At 50.3% G+C, this 13,979-nt stretch overlaps 1 protein-coding gene across 6 annotated transcripts in view; it reads left to right on the top strand.

The window, feature by feature from the left end:
• The window catches only part of IQSEC2 (IQ motif and Sec7 domain ArfGEF 2), a 76,709-nt gene extending 68,838 nt beyond the window's left edge, over window positions 1–7,871 (top strand). For 5 of the 6 annotated variants that reach the window (XM_045832605.1, XM_045832611.1, XM_045832615.1 and 2 more), the window contains 5 exons: window positions 1,805–1,904; window positions 2,456–2,617; window positions 4,292–4,465; window positions 4,948–4,997; window positions 5,598–7,871. In XM_045832605.1, coding sequence (XP_045688561.1) covers window positions 1,805–1,904; window positions 2,456–2,617; window positions 4,292–4,465; window positions 4,948–4,997; window positions 5,598–6,563 — 1,452 coding nt within the window. In that variant the 3' untranslated portion in view covers window positions 6,564–7,871. The remainder of the gene's footprint in view (window positions 1–1,804; window positions 1,905–2,455; window positions 2,618–4,291; window positions 4,466–4,947; window positions 4,998–5,597) is intronic. The other variant, XM_045832620.1, reaches the window with a different exon arrangement.
• The last annotated feature ends 6,108 nt before the right edge of the window (window positions 7,872–13,979 follow it).

Raw genomic sequence — 13,979 nt, forward strand, 5'->3', positions numbered from 1 at the left:
GGGAGATGATAGGCTTACAATCTCAGAAGTGGTAGGAAAGGTCCCTATCCACCTTAATAACCTGAAGGTTTGGGTGGGAGAAGGTGAACCTGTGACCCTGGGCTCAGTCTGAGCCCTTCAGGTGGTCAGGATGCTTAAAGCGATTCTTAAAACCGAGCTCATCACCAGTGTTGACGTGCGTCTTTTACAGCTGGGACTCTGAGGACTCTGCAGGAGGGAAGGGAATTTCAGGGTCTCCTGTTCAACCGCTGACCCAGGGCAGACAGCGGTGCCCTGCACAGTGCCCTGCTGGTGTGACTGCGAGGACTGAAGGCTGCCTTGGCATCCAGGTTCCCAGTCAGACAGCTCTGACTGCTGGAGCCTGTTTCCTGGTGGGCTTCCTCCAATGATTGTCACTCAGCCTTTGGGATCACAGAGAACAAGTTCTCCCTCTCCTCGGGGATTTGAGGACAGTGAACTGTCTCCCTTGATCTTCTCTCCTTTAGAGCAGGGTCTCTTAACTCTAGCACTACGGACATTTGGGGCTGGATAATTCTTTGTTGTGAGGCCTGTTCTGTGCATTGTGGGATTATTTAGTAGTACCCTAGTCTCAACCCACTACATGTCTGTAGCACTTCTTCAACCAAAAATGTCTTTAGATTTTGCTAAATGTCCCCTGGGAGGAGTAAGGTCACTCCCACTTGAGAATTGCTGCATTAGATGAAGCTTCTCTGATGCCCTCTCTGAGCCTTAATTTCCTCCTCTGTGAAATGAGGCTACTTCCTATCTCATAGGGTTTTCCTGTGGATGAAATAAGAGGTCAGATGTGGAATAGCCCAACCCAGAGGAGTCCCTGGCCCATACAGTTGCTGAGTAAATGTTTCAGCGTCTGTCAGACAATGGCCCCTGTGTGTGTCCGGCCCTGTGAGAGGCACTGGGTTCACAGAGACCACTGAGCCTTAGTCCTTATCCTTAGGGAGCTCATAGTCTGAAGGACTCAACAAATATTTTGCTTACCTATACACTGAAACTCTCCTGAAATCAAATAATTTACTTTTTTTTTTTAAAAAAAGGACTTTCTTTATTTTTAGGGAGAAGGGAAGAAAGGGAGAGATAGGGAAAGAAACATCGATTGGTTGCCTCTCACACGCCCCCAACTGGGTTTGTGGGGCAAAGCGCAACACACTGAGCCACGCCAGTCAGGGCTCAAATAGTTTGCTTTTCAACACAAATTGCAGACTCCTCTGCTTGCAGAGTGTCTCAGGTGTTCACAACCTGTGTTCATTGAGTCCAGAGTACCCAAGTACTTGATAAAGACCTTGCGTTCACACGAAGATATTAACGTATACGTTGATTCAGTGGAGATTACCACTGTGTGCTGGGCTCCATGCGAGTGGGCGAGATATATGAAAACCATACTCCTGCCTCTTGGTGCTCCTGGTCCAGTAAGAAGAGATCACACACTCAGAGCGCTCTCCTCAAGGCTGAGGATGGTGAAAGGCACTGAACTAGCACTCTGGGAGGCAGGGGTGGATCTGTGTGGGCTCTTAGGACAGGCTTCCTGGAGGAAGCAGCATTCAGTTACTTCCTGTGAAAGCTGCAAACACCTGTTTGTGCGTAGTCATTACATCAGGAACTTGCATTTTCTCTTGTGTCCTGTTCTGCTCCTCAAGCTTCACTTCTCCCCAGTTTGTGGGTATGTGTGTTTGTGTGTATACATCTGGTAGTGGCAGTGGGAGGGGAGAGAGGTGATGAGAAATAGGTGCCATTTGGAAATTCCCCACCCCAAACCCTGCCTCTTGTCTTTTTCCCACCCCTGCCAAAGGTCACCAAAATTTTCCAGAAGAAGAAGATCTTGGTGACGTACAGCTTCCGTCAGTCTTTTCCTCTGGTGGAAATGCACATGCAGCTCTTCCAGAATTCATGTGAGTCCCTTCTTGAATCCCATCATCCCAACAGTCTATGCCGTGGCCCCCATGCTCATCCTGCATCCACACCAACCTCCAGTTTGGGAGTCCATGATAACTGGGCTGATGTCATCTACTCGGTCCCTGGATGCAGGGTAGGATAGGGTGGAGTATGAGTCGGCCCTGTGTCCTGGGGAGCTCATGGTCCCACAGTGTGTATGGTTTCTGGGGGGCTGAAGGGATGGTAGTGATGCTGCGCTTTGAAACACTGAGCCAGAGGCCATTTTTGGGTGGATTTCTGAGCAGAAGGAGCAATGTGAGTAGAGGTAGAGGTGTAAAGGAGGGGGTTCTAGAGAGCAGCCAGAGTTGAGTTTGCCCTTACATCCCAGGGTAGAGAGAGTAACATGGCCGACTCCCAGGTGGCTCTTGGGGGCAAAGGGGAACCACTGAAGATGCTTGAACAGATAAGAGGCTCAATCAGAGCTGGACATGAAAGAACTTATTTTGCATATGAGCCATCATACTTTAGTCCTCACAGAGGGGCCCCGCTGCCCCCCCTTGCCCCACAGATTACCAGTTTGGGATCAAGTTGCTGTCTGCAGTGCCTGGCGGGGAACGGAAAGTCCTCATCATCTTCAACGCCCCCAGCCTCCAGGATCGGCTACGCTTCACATCTGACCTGCGTGAGTCCATCGCTGAGGTGCAAGAGATGGAGAAATACCGCGTGGAGTGTGAGTAGCCCCACCATCTCTCCTTCCCCCTCCCCACCCCATCCTGATACAGAACCATGTCGACACCAAGAATCCTGTCCTCTGAAAATCTGAGCTGAGGGTTAGCTTGCCCAACGTTCCTACCCTCATTCCAGGAACCCTTCAGCCTCTGCTTGAATACCTTCAGTGACAAGGGGCTCATTACCTGTCAACTTCTGATTATTATTCCAAGCCCTAATTATGAGCAACTCTTCTTGCTAATGAAAGGCATCAGGGAGAAGAATCAGGGTATTGGAGGTAGGACTCTAGTTTCAGATCCCAGGTATGGTACTTATTATCTGGATGAGCTGGGGCAGATTGGTTGACTGTCTTCCTACATGAAATTGGGATAAGGAAATCTCCTTCACAGAGTTACGGAGATTCAATGAGATAAGGCCAACATAGTGTCCTCCATGGTAGCGGGACACTAGTTTTAAATATCCTAGGTGACCAGCAAATGTTATTCTTCTTCCCAGCCTCTCCTCTCCTCTCCCCACATGCCAGTTCCTCAGCTGGGTCCCAGTGACCCATCCTCCTAGCCCCCAGGGACCACACCAAGTCATTTTGATCATGTATAATGGAAAATAGTGTGTGATTACATCTCACTCTGCCCAATGCTGTCCAACTCTCTTCTTCTCCAAACAAAGCAGTTACAGTTATATAACATGGTATTAAGCGGGGAGGGAGGGAGGGAAGGAGGGAGGGGAGAGAGAGAGAGAGAGAGAGAGGGAGAGAGAGGGAGAGAGAGGGAGAGAGGGAGATATGGATGGAAGACAGCTTCTCAGTGAGGCCTTCACAGTTCCAGGGTTTACTCTACTCCTCAAGAAGGCAGGGTCACACATTTTAGCTCACTAGATCCTTGAGACATTCAGAGAGAGGGATAAGCGTACCAAGATAAAGGGAGGGGGACACACAGCTCCATGACCTCTGCAGGGTGGTGGGGGTATAAGGAGGCTGAACAGCACAGGCTCTGGACTCAGGCAGACCTGCCTCCAGAATGTTGGCTGCCCCATTGCCAGCTATATGACCCTGGGTAAGCTCTATGACTTCTTGGATTCTCAGGGTTTTTTTCTTCTGAAAAAATATGGATGATAACACTTACTTCTGAACTCTTGTGAAGATTGACAGAGATCGAGGACACATAGTGCCCAGCATACTGCTCACACATACTAGAGGACACGACTCCTGTCCGTTTCCTGCTCCTGCCCTTCCAGGAACCCTCTGCTCTGCAGCAAAGTATCTTAGAACTGAGCAGATTCTGGAATGATTGCCCTTTGCCACAGTCTAGAAGGGCCCCTACTGTGAACCAGCCACTACAAAGCTCTGTTTTGAAGGGCAGGTCTGGTTTAGGAGACCAAATTGAGAGTGGGCAGGGGCGGGAGAAAGCAAGAAGGGCAAGGAGAGGAGGAAGCACTGAGAGGGAGGAAAGAAAGACCAAGGCAGAGGAGATGATGCAAGAAGGGGCTGGACACTACAGGGGGATTGGGAAATGTAGTTGAGGGTGGTGGGGACGCGTTGGAGGTCCAAGGGGCGAACCAAAAGCCCTGGGGACACAGTGGGCGAGGAGGGGAAAGGCCCATGGAGAGCTGGATCAGTCAGCTGGCCTGTCACTCCTCTTCCTGACTTTCAATCCCTGTCGCCCCCACTGCCACCCAGCTGAGCTGGAGAAGCAGAAAGGTATGATGCGGCCTAACGCGTCACAGCCCGGAGGGGCCAAGGACTCAGTAAATGGCACTCTGGCCAGAAGCAGCCTGGAGGACACCTATGGAGCAGGCGATGGGCTCAAAAGGGGTGCACTTAGCAGTTCCCTGCGAGACCTCTCAGATGCAGGCAAGTCTTCTGGGCCCCTGCCCTGGCTGGGGAGACGTGGGACCCGGTGTCCTCTTTGCCTCCTTTCATTGACCACCAGCCTTCCCTGCACCTGCCACACATGCACGTCCCTGCCTTCGTCCAGAGGCCTGGGCACTGTGCTGTAGGGGGCCTGGGAGCCAGATCAGAACAGGTGGAGCCCAGGGTTTGGGCCTGGGAGTGTGAAGTGGGGCCACAGTCTTAGCCCCTCTCTACTACTCCACTTCTCCTCCTCTCTCTCCTCTTCTATTTCTCCAGTACCACCTCTACTCCTCCTCCATCTCTTCCTCCTTTACCTCCTCCTCCACCTCTCCTCCTCCCCACCCTCCCTCTTCAATGGGGGAAAGGGAATAGGGGTGTCTGTCCCCGGGAGGGGCCCAGGCCTGGTGCCCAGCTCTGGAGCCCAGCAGGGTGGGGAGGGCGGGTGGCCACTCTGACGCTGGGCTCCTTGCTTGTGGGTGCAGGGAAGCGGGGGCGGCGTAACAGCGTGGGATCGCTGGACAGCACCATCGAAGTAAGTGCCAGCTCCTGCCCAACTCGTCCTCTGCATGAGCCTTGCCCTGCCTGGACCCCAGAGGAGGAGGGGCCCTATTGCTTCCTGCCTCTTCCCTGCTGGGAACCCTGCTGCTGCCTCTCCCAGCCAACCACTCTCTCCATCTGTCCTTTCTGTCTGTCCTCACTCTGCCTGTCTCTCAGTCTGTCTTCAACTCTCCCGAGCCCCCTCTCTCAACCCCTGGGCCGACTCTGAGTAGTAAGGCCCTTGGCGTTGGGCTGCGAGGAGCTCTTACCTCCAACTCCTGCTCTTGGAGCCTGAGCGAGTTACTCTGTCTCTCTGCGCCTAGCATTCTGTCTGCCTGCAAAATGGGGATGAGGAGGAGGAACCGCTAATTCTTCCTCTTCCTCTCCCAGCTGAGGCTCAGATGAGATAGTGAATGTGACTGCAGAGCTCTGCGAGCTGGGGTGCTCCATGTACAAGTACAGGATGTTACTCGGTTTTCATGATGCTGTGGGGTTTCCTGTCTCCCCAGCTCCAGCCCTCAGGGCCCAGGGGGAGTTTAAGGTTGGGGATTTAGGACGTCTAGACTGGCCTGACTTCCCCCCCTCCCCCTTCCAGGGGTCCGTTATTAGCAGTCCACGCCCTCACCAGAGGATGCCACCTCCGCCCCCACCCCCGCCGCCAGAGGAGTACAAGAGCCAGAGGCCCGTCTCCAACTCCTCATCCTTCCTGGGCTCCCTATTTGGAAGCAAGCGGGGCAAGGGGCCCTTCCAGATGCCACCACCGCCAACAGGCCAGGCCTCTGCCTCCTCTTCATCTGCTTCTTCCACCCACCACCACCACCACCACCACCACCATGGTCACAGCCACGGTGGCCTGGGGGTGTTGCCTGATGGGCAGTCCAAGCTCCAGGCCCTGCATGCTCAGTATTGCCAAGGACCAGGCCCCGCCCCACCACCCTATCTCCCGTCCCAGCAACCTCCTCTCCCCCCACCTCCTCAGCAGCCCCCACCCCTGCCCCAACTGGGCTCCATTCCACCACCTCCCGCCTCAGCCCCACCTGTGGGGCCACATCGCCACTTCCACGCCCATGGCCCAGTTCCAGGCCCCCAGCACTATACCTTGGGCCGGCCAGGCAGAGCTCCCAGACGAGGGGCTGGAGGACACCCTCAGTTTGCTCCACATGGCCGCCACCCCCTGCACCAACCCACATCCCCCTTGCCCCTGTACAGTCCTGCCCCCCAGCACCCTCCAGCTCACAAACAGGGCCCCAAGCACTTCATCTTCAGCCACCACCCACAGATGATGCCAGCAGCAGGGGCGTCTGGGGGCCCAGGATCCCGGCCACCAGGGGGCTCCTACTCCCACCCCCACCACCCTCAGTCTCCATTGTCACCACACTCACCCATCCCACCCCACCCCTCCTACCCACCCCTGCCCCCACCCTCACCCCATACTCCACACTCACCGCTGCCACCCACTTCCCCCCATGGCCCACTGCACGCCTCTGGGCCCCCTGGCACAGCCAACCCACCCACTGCAAACCCTAAGGCCAAGCCAAGCCGGATCAGCACCGTGGTGTGATGAATGGAAAGAGTGAGCTGGGACCCAAGGAGGTCTGGGGAATCCACGGGAGAAGGGCCTTGCACCCTCTCTGCTTCCTCAGTTTTTCCAAAATATATGTACACATAGAAATGTCCTCCTGCCCACTTCCTCCCTGCCTTGGGACCCCTCCTCTAATCCCCAACAGTCACCATGGGGTTTCCTTCCAAATTCAAGGGTCCTTGCCACTTGAAACCTGAACACAGGATTTGAGCTCCGGGGGGAACCTTTTGGAGATCCTCGTCCTCTTTTTCCTCTCTTCATCCTCCCTCACACCCAGGTCTAGCTTGGTGACCTCAGACCTCCCCACCAGTGTGAGCTTCCTGCCAGCTCTGGCTTGTAGGGAAGAGCAGGTGTTAGGAGGGGTGAAGGCAAAGGCTTCCCCAGGGCGCCTCTGGCCACGTGGGCCTAGAAGGGAGCTCTGTAGAGTTGTGGCCAAACCTTAGGGTTTGGCCCTCTCTCTGACCTCAGGGCCTGACTACACCCTTCCATGTGTCTCTCCGCCTGCTGGAGGACATGGACTGTCCACACACTAGGTGGGTGGGCTCCCATTTATGCTTATCCCCAGATGGGGCAGTGCTTCCTCTCCAGAGCCAGTCTATGCCCCAGCCCTGGCTTCTTCAGCTTCAGGACCTTGTCTCTCTCTGCAACGTTCTTATCCTGATCAAAGTCCAGACAGATTTGCTGGGGGGGGCTCAGGTCTGGGATGAGGAGGGTACTACCCTCCCTCACCCATATTGCATGCCCCCCCATTCCCCTACACCTACCCCTCCTACGACGGAAGACAATGCACTTTAAAGACATCGCCCACACACACCTTGCTGGGGCAGGGCACCCAGCATCAGCCCTGGGGAGAGAGGCTTCCAGAGGGCCACCGTGAGCCCAAGATGGTCCTTCCTGAGGCAAAGATTGAAGCCATCAGAGCGGGGACTGGGAGCCAGGATGCCTGAGTCTTTCTGTCCATCAAAATCTCCTCTGCCTCTCCAGCCCCTTTACACCCCTGTTTATTTATTATAAATATATTTTTTACAAGCCCCAGCTCCTCTTCTGGACCTGCATCTCCAGCTCCTTTCTCAGCTCCTGCCTCCCTCTCCCCTCTCCACCATGGACTGCAGTAGAGACAGACAGACCCTGGCTGTATGAAGGGCCAGGCACTGTGGTGCCTGGGGACAGGGGAGGGTGGCAGTGGGAGGGGCCGTGTGGAGAGGAGCTGGGGTTCAGGCATTGTCTTTTTTCCTCCTTGTATATAAGAATGTATATTTGATGCCTCATAAAAAGACCTTGTGCTCACCTCCAGCCTCTGCCTCCTCCTTATGCCCCCTCCCCCATGGTGGAGCCTATGGAGAGAGAGGCCTTAGCCCTGGGAGGTGAGGCACTATTGGGAGATGTCTCAGGCAACTGGGGTGGGTGAGATGCTCTGACTGAGTGGGAGGTAAGGGTGAGGCAGGTTTGCCTCCTTTTACTAAAGGTCTGCATAACAAAGTAACGAGGCTCTGAGCTGTGGAGTTGATCCGGTTCAAATGCTGGGGTTTTTCCTTGCTAGGTATGTGCACTTGGGAAATATACCCTCCCTGAGTTCAGTTTAAAAGTTGGGGTGATGAGCCGTTGCCACACAGGTAACAAATGCCAAGCAGTCAGCCTGGAGTAGGTGCTCAGCAAGTTAGTTCCCTTCTCTTCCGTTCACAAGCTGGATACTTCCTTCTACTCTTGCAGCATCGATATTTACCCTTCCTGTGGCTGGCTTGGCTTGGCCTTGCAGTCCTTTCCCCTCCCCACAGCTGGCTACATTTCTGCCCTTGAGGGGGGTGGTGACTTAGGCCCGGAAGCCAAGGGCTAGATACATTGTAAGAGCTCCGTGTATATGCTTGGAATGTTAGATAACAAATAGCTGGATTCCCTTCCATTTACAGAGGAGGGGACAGGCCCGGACAAGTGAAGGATCTTTCCCAAGGCCACAAAGCAAGTCAAGATGGGGGTTCCTGACTTCTTTCCAGTCCCCCAAACAGCCTCCCTATGAAATGGACATGTTTCCAGCACTGCTGATTATGTCCTGGTCCTCAACAGAGCCCAGGAGGAATAGGGCAAAGCAATGGCTCTTGGTTAGGGATAGCAGGGTCCCTGAAAGCAGCAATCAGTAAAAATGTTGGTGCCTTTTTAGAGTCTGGAATGGCCTCCAAGAGGGCGTGGTTTGGCTGACCATCATCTAGAGCATCTTCAACCGGTGCCTGTTTTCTTCTTCATGTACACATTTAAGCAAAAGCAGCAGCTGGGGCCATCTGAGCATTTCATGCCTCCTCGAGGACCAGACCTAAGCATTTGAAGAGCTAGACCCGGAGAGTCAGGAATTAAGTCCAATCAGCACTCTCTTGTTTCTTCCCTGGTAGACCACGCTGCACTGCCTTTGGTCGTGCCCCTCTTCTCCCACCTTCAGTTTCATGCTGGTTTTGTTTTCCCAAAGTTCAGTTTTAGCACTCGAATCCTGGCTCAGTTACACACTTGACTGTGTTGCCTTTAGCAAGTCCTCTAGCCCCTTAGAACTTGATCTTTCACCTGTATAATAGGGACAATAATCTCACAGAGCAATTGTTAATAGATGCATGTGAAATGCTACCTCCTGCCAGACCCACAGCTAGCTGTTTCCAGCCACCTACAGAAAGAAGTGTAAACTCGTTGGCGTTGACATTGGAGGTTCTCCACCATGTGGCCCCAGCTGATCTCTGTAGTCCTGTCATTCCTCGCCCACATTTTGGACATCCACTCATTCCCTGAAAGGGCCTGTGTTTAATTTCCCAACTCAGTACAGCTGACCCTTGAACAACATGGGTTTGAACTGCACGGGTCCACTTATATGCAGATTTCTGATCTGCAGTGGGTCAGCACCTTTACCCTTCTCCCCCACATTGTTCAAGGGTCAGCTGTATTTTACCTGTGCTGGCCCCCTGCCAGATGTGCTCTCCTCAACATTCCCGATGAAGGTTTTCTCACCCTTGTGAGATGGGCTTAAAGAATCCGTCCCTCACAGAATGTGCCCTTGGTCACATTTTCTGAGATCCCTCACACCATTATCTATCTCCCCCACTAGGCTATATAAAGTAGCTCAAGAGTGACACTGGTCTGAAATCATCTCTGTCCAGAGCATTGCCCAGCACAGTGCTTGGCTCAGCACAGATGACACTAAAACATAGCTGATTTGAATGAATGACTGAATAGTTATTTTAAACTAAATCTTAGAGTAAGTAAAGTTATGTTTGGTTGATTTATTGATTGATGTTCCTGTGTACCAAGCTTTGGGGCCTCTTTGGAACATCCTCATGCTTCCTTCAGCTCTTTCTGATGTTCTCCTCCTCCCCTCCTCATTGCAGTCCCAGCACTGGGCTGTTGCTGCCCCATCTCCCCCCTCTCCCCGGGAGGCTCACTGATCAGACTGTGGAGGCATAGTTCAGCTCCTTACCTCTTTAACATTGCCTTGACCTCTGAGGGCCTGAAGTCAAGAAGCCCATCGGCTGTTCTCACATTAAAGGTTCTACTCCCAGTCTCTTTAGGAATGTGGATGGGGAGGGACAACACATTCTAGGACTGTACAAAGGTCCTAGAATCTCAAAGAGCCTGAGATTCTTACCTTTGTCTCAGACCAGTGCTGTCCAATGGTCTTTCTGTGGTGGTGGAAGTGTCCTGTAACTGTGCCGTCCAATACAAGAACCCCTAGCCACATGTGGCTGCTTGAAATGTTCCTAGCACCACTGAGGAACCAAATTTTTACATTTAAATTTAAGCTGCCACATGTGGGTAGTAGCTACCGTATTAGACAGTACAGGTGGAGACATTGAGGAGTTGGACAGGCTGGTGGGACTATGCCAATACAGTATAATAAGTACGGGCCGGGAAGGAAGCGCAGCATGATGGGAGTGCAGAGAAGAGGAAAACCCAACTTGGGATGGGGTGGGGTACCCACCAGTCAGGGAAGTGTTTCTGTAACTGCCCCTTTCACTGAGCCTTGAAGGTTGAGTAGGAATTGACCTGGTAAAGAAGGGCATTTGTCAGAGAGAACCACATATGAAAAGGCATGGAGGTGTGGGTGTCCATAATGTGTTCATGGATTAATAAGAAAGGAACAGGAGAGGGCAGCCCAGGAGTGATGGCACGAAGGCAGGAGGTGCATGCATCCTCATTCCTCTGCTGCCACAGGTTTTCTCACCTGGACTTCAGTAAGAGCAAAAGTAAGACCAGGTGATACATTGGGCCACGTGGTGTTTCCACTGTACAGTCACTATTTTTCCCTTTGTAATTAATGAGTATCTTATGAAGAGATGCATTGAAAAATGTCAATATTCTGTTACTCCTCAAATTTTCACCCCCCAGTTTTGGCATTCACTGATGATTCTCCAGGCAGCCAGATAGTGATTCTCAAATGCCATCATTCCTTTGACTTCTATGTTTATCCTCGTGGACTCATGGTTGCCTATTTTATTCAATGGGTTATATATAATCCAGTAATATCATTCTTTATTTTGATGTTCAGATGCCTCATATTTGGCCATCCAGAGGTGCTCCAAGCTGGTGCCTGTGCCCTTTTGTCAGGTCCCCATCTTTCTTTGAACACTTGTTTTCAGGAACCACAAGATGCTCCAGGCCTATCTTGTACTTTCTCTGCCCCAGGCCTGGCATCAACTAGTTTTTCCAAGAACTCCTGGATCTTTTTGGATTGAGAATGGTACTCAGGAACCAAGACTTGGGCACTAAGTACTATAGCTACTTTAAGAGTTTGCTTGTTTATTTGAAAAATGTTTAAGCATCTCTCAATGATTTTCTAACTCCATCCTTCCTTTAAGAAAGAGCTTTCCCTTTTCCATCATTTATATCAATGTGGAGATATGGATTTTTATTTTTTCAATGAGTTATGATCCACTACTATTATAATTCATTTAGAATTACTATTGTTTTTAATGTATTTTATTGTTACTTATATTAAGCACATAATATACATCTATATTTCTCTATCTCTCTCCATTATATGGTTCCTGAGTTCACACAGATACCTTGACACCTTGAGGAATCTCTTTCAATACAGGCTATGAATACTAAATGGTGCTCACAGGGGTAGAAGATTAGAAAATGGCATGCCAGGAGGAGATGGATTCCAGAACTCTTTACGAGTCAGAACTCACAGCTCACACCTACTTCAGAACTGGAAGGGACCCTATTTTACAGATCAAAAAAGTGAGGCACAAAGTCACACTCATCCAGTTCCCCCAAGAAACATGAATGGGGTGAGTGTAGTCAAGAGTCCACCAACCCTTCCAATGATAGCTCTGCACCAGCTCCAGGCCAGACCCTCTTTCCCAGAGGCTTGCCAGCCCCTTGTCCAAGGTGAGCTCCCTGGTGCTTCCCAGTTCTTAACCCTGCAGTGCCCAGATGAGGGCAAGACCTAAGACTTGGAAAAGGAATTCATTTCCTGGGCACCTTACTGTGTGTTAGGGAAGGAGCACCATCTGAGACTTTTATGGGCAGAGTTGTATGGCTGTCAGAAAGATGGGTTTGAATTCTGGCTCTGCTGCTTACTAGCCCTGTGACTTGAGTAAGTTAATACTTCCCAGAGCTTCAGTCTCCTCATCTGTAAAACATGGATAACAATACCTATTTCATAGCACCTGGCCCTTTATGAATGTTGGTCACCATTATCTCTAATCTTCATAACTACCCTCTGAGGAAGAGATTATAGTGCCTCATTGGATAAACGAGAAAATCAAGGCTCAGGGAAGTGAGGTGAGGTAGTTGACAGATCTTAGTAGATGAATATCAGCTTCAGGAAAGCAGGAACCATGACTGTCCTGGTCACCATTATATTCCCAGGGCCCAGAAAAATGCCTGGTGCATAGTACAAGTTTAATAAATATTTGTAAATGAATGGATTGGACCAAACCTGGTCTCCCAACTCCTGATTCATGCATGTGCTTTGTCCTTCACTGAGCTGCCTTCAGATGGAAATGCTGAACTTCTCTCAGCCCTCAGCCTAGGTTTTGGCATATTCTCCCACCTTCTTCATTCTCCTGCCCAGTTGGTATTCCTGATGAGAGCAAATGACAAGAAAGAGCATTTGACCAAGAGTCAGCAACTTCTTGTGTAAGAGTAGGCAAATTGTTCAATCTTTCTGGAACATGGTTCTTTATCTCCAAAGTGGGTAAATTAACCTACATCTTTCCCAAGACTGCTGCAAAGATTAAGGGAGATAATTGGTATGAAAGAGCTGTGTGGACTGTCCGATTCTTACACATATGAGAGGCTAGTGATTTTGCTGTTATTAGCATCACCTCACCTAGCTTTCTGTTTCCCATCCAGACAGTTGTTCAATTGGCTCATTCACCTGTGTTCCTGGTGGAAAGGCACTGAGGTTTCTCCTGACACTTAGAAAACTAGAAAGATGTCACTTACCATTTCTATTACTCAGGAAAAGTTTCTTCACAAATGAAGTGAGGATAAAGATTCCAAACATTTAAGGTAATATAAGGATTCAGGTGACACAAAATTCGAAATCACTAGGCACAATGCCTAGAACAAAAGAGATTCTCAATGAGATTTGATATATTGGTTGTAGACTCTCAGAAATAAAAATAACGGTTAACATATACTAAGCTCCTTCTATGTGCCAGATACCGTACAGCAGTCCTGCAAGGTAGGTATTATAACCCCCACTTGTTTCAGAGGTTAGGACTTGCCCAAGATCGTATAATTAGAAAACTGCAGAGAGCTGGTGGAACTAGAAGTTGGACCTCTCTGACCCCAGAGTGTAAGCTCCTACCAGTGTGCCCTGCTCCTGCAGACAGGTGTCCTTAGCTCAGTCCTGAAGCAGGCAAAATGATGTACCAGATTGGGACACAGTATGTGATTAGGAGCAATTAACTGAATGAAGGAATAACACTCCATATCCCCTTCAAGCATATTTAAGCATATAGCAGATGCTTAGTACAGTATACACAGAAAATGTTGCAAAGAGTTTATATTCTTTTCAGCCAATATATACTAAGGCTGCTCAAAAATACACATTAATTTTTCTTTCATTTACTCAACATTAATTTACTGTTTATCATGCCAAGTGTTAAGGAAGTATAAAGCCACATCATCCCTGCCTTAAGGAATACAATCTGATAAATGAACACAAAATAAGCACTTAATCAGCATGTATACAAGTATTGTAATATGTGCACAGTAGGTGTTCAAACTCTATGCAGTAGGCCCACAACTATTGAATAACAAAGATGATTCTCAAATGCAGTAGATGCCTAAAGTATGAGCAAAGTACTGGTTTGCTACTTGAGATAGTTACGATAAACCTGTACTCAATGAATATGTACATAATAGGAGTAGGTGTACACATGGTAGGTACACAAAAGCATATGACGG

Source organism: Phyllostomus hastatus, unplaced genomic scaffold (assembly GCF_019186645.2).
Source record: "Phyllostomus hastatus isolate PE091 unplaced genomic scaffold, TTU_PhHast_1.1 phas_contig_10, whole genome shotgun sequence".
In the NCBI taxonomy this organism is placed as follows: domain Eukaryota; kingdom Metazoa; phylum Chordata; class Mammalia; order Chiroptera; family Phyllostomidae; genus Phyllostomus; species Phyllostomus hastatus.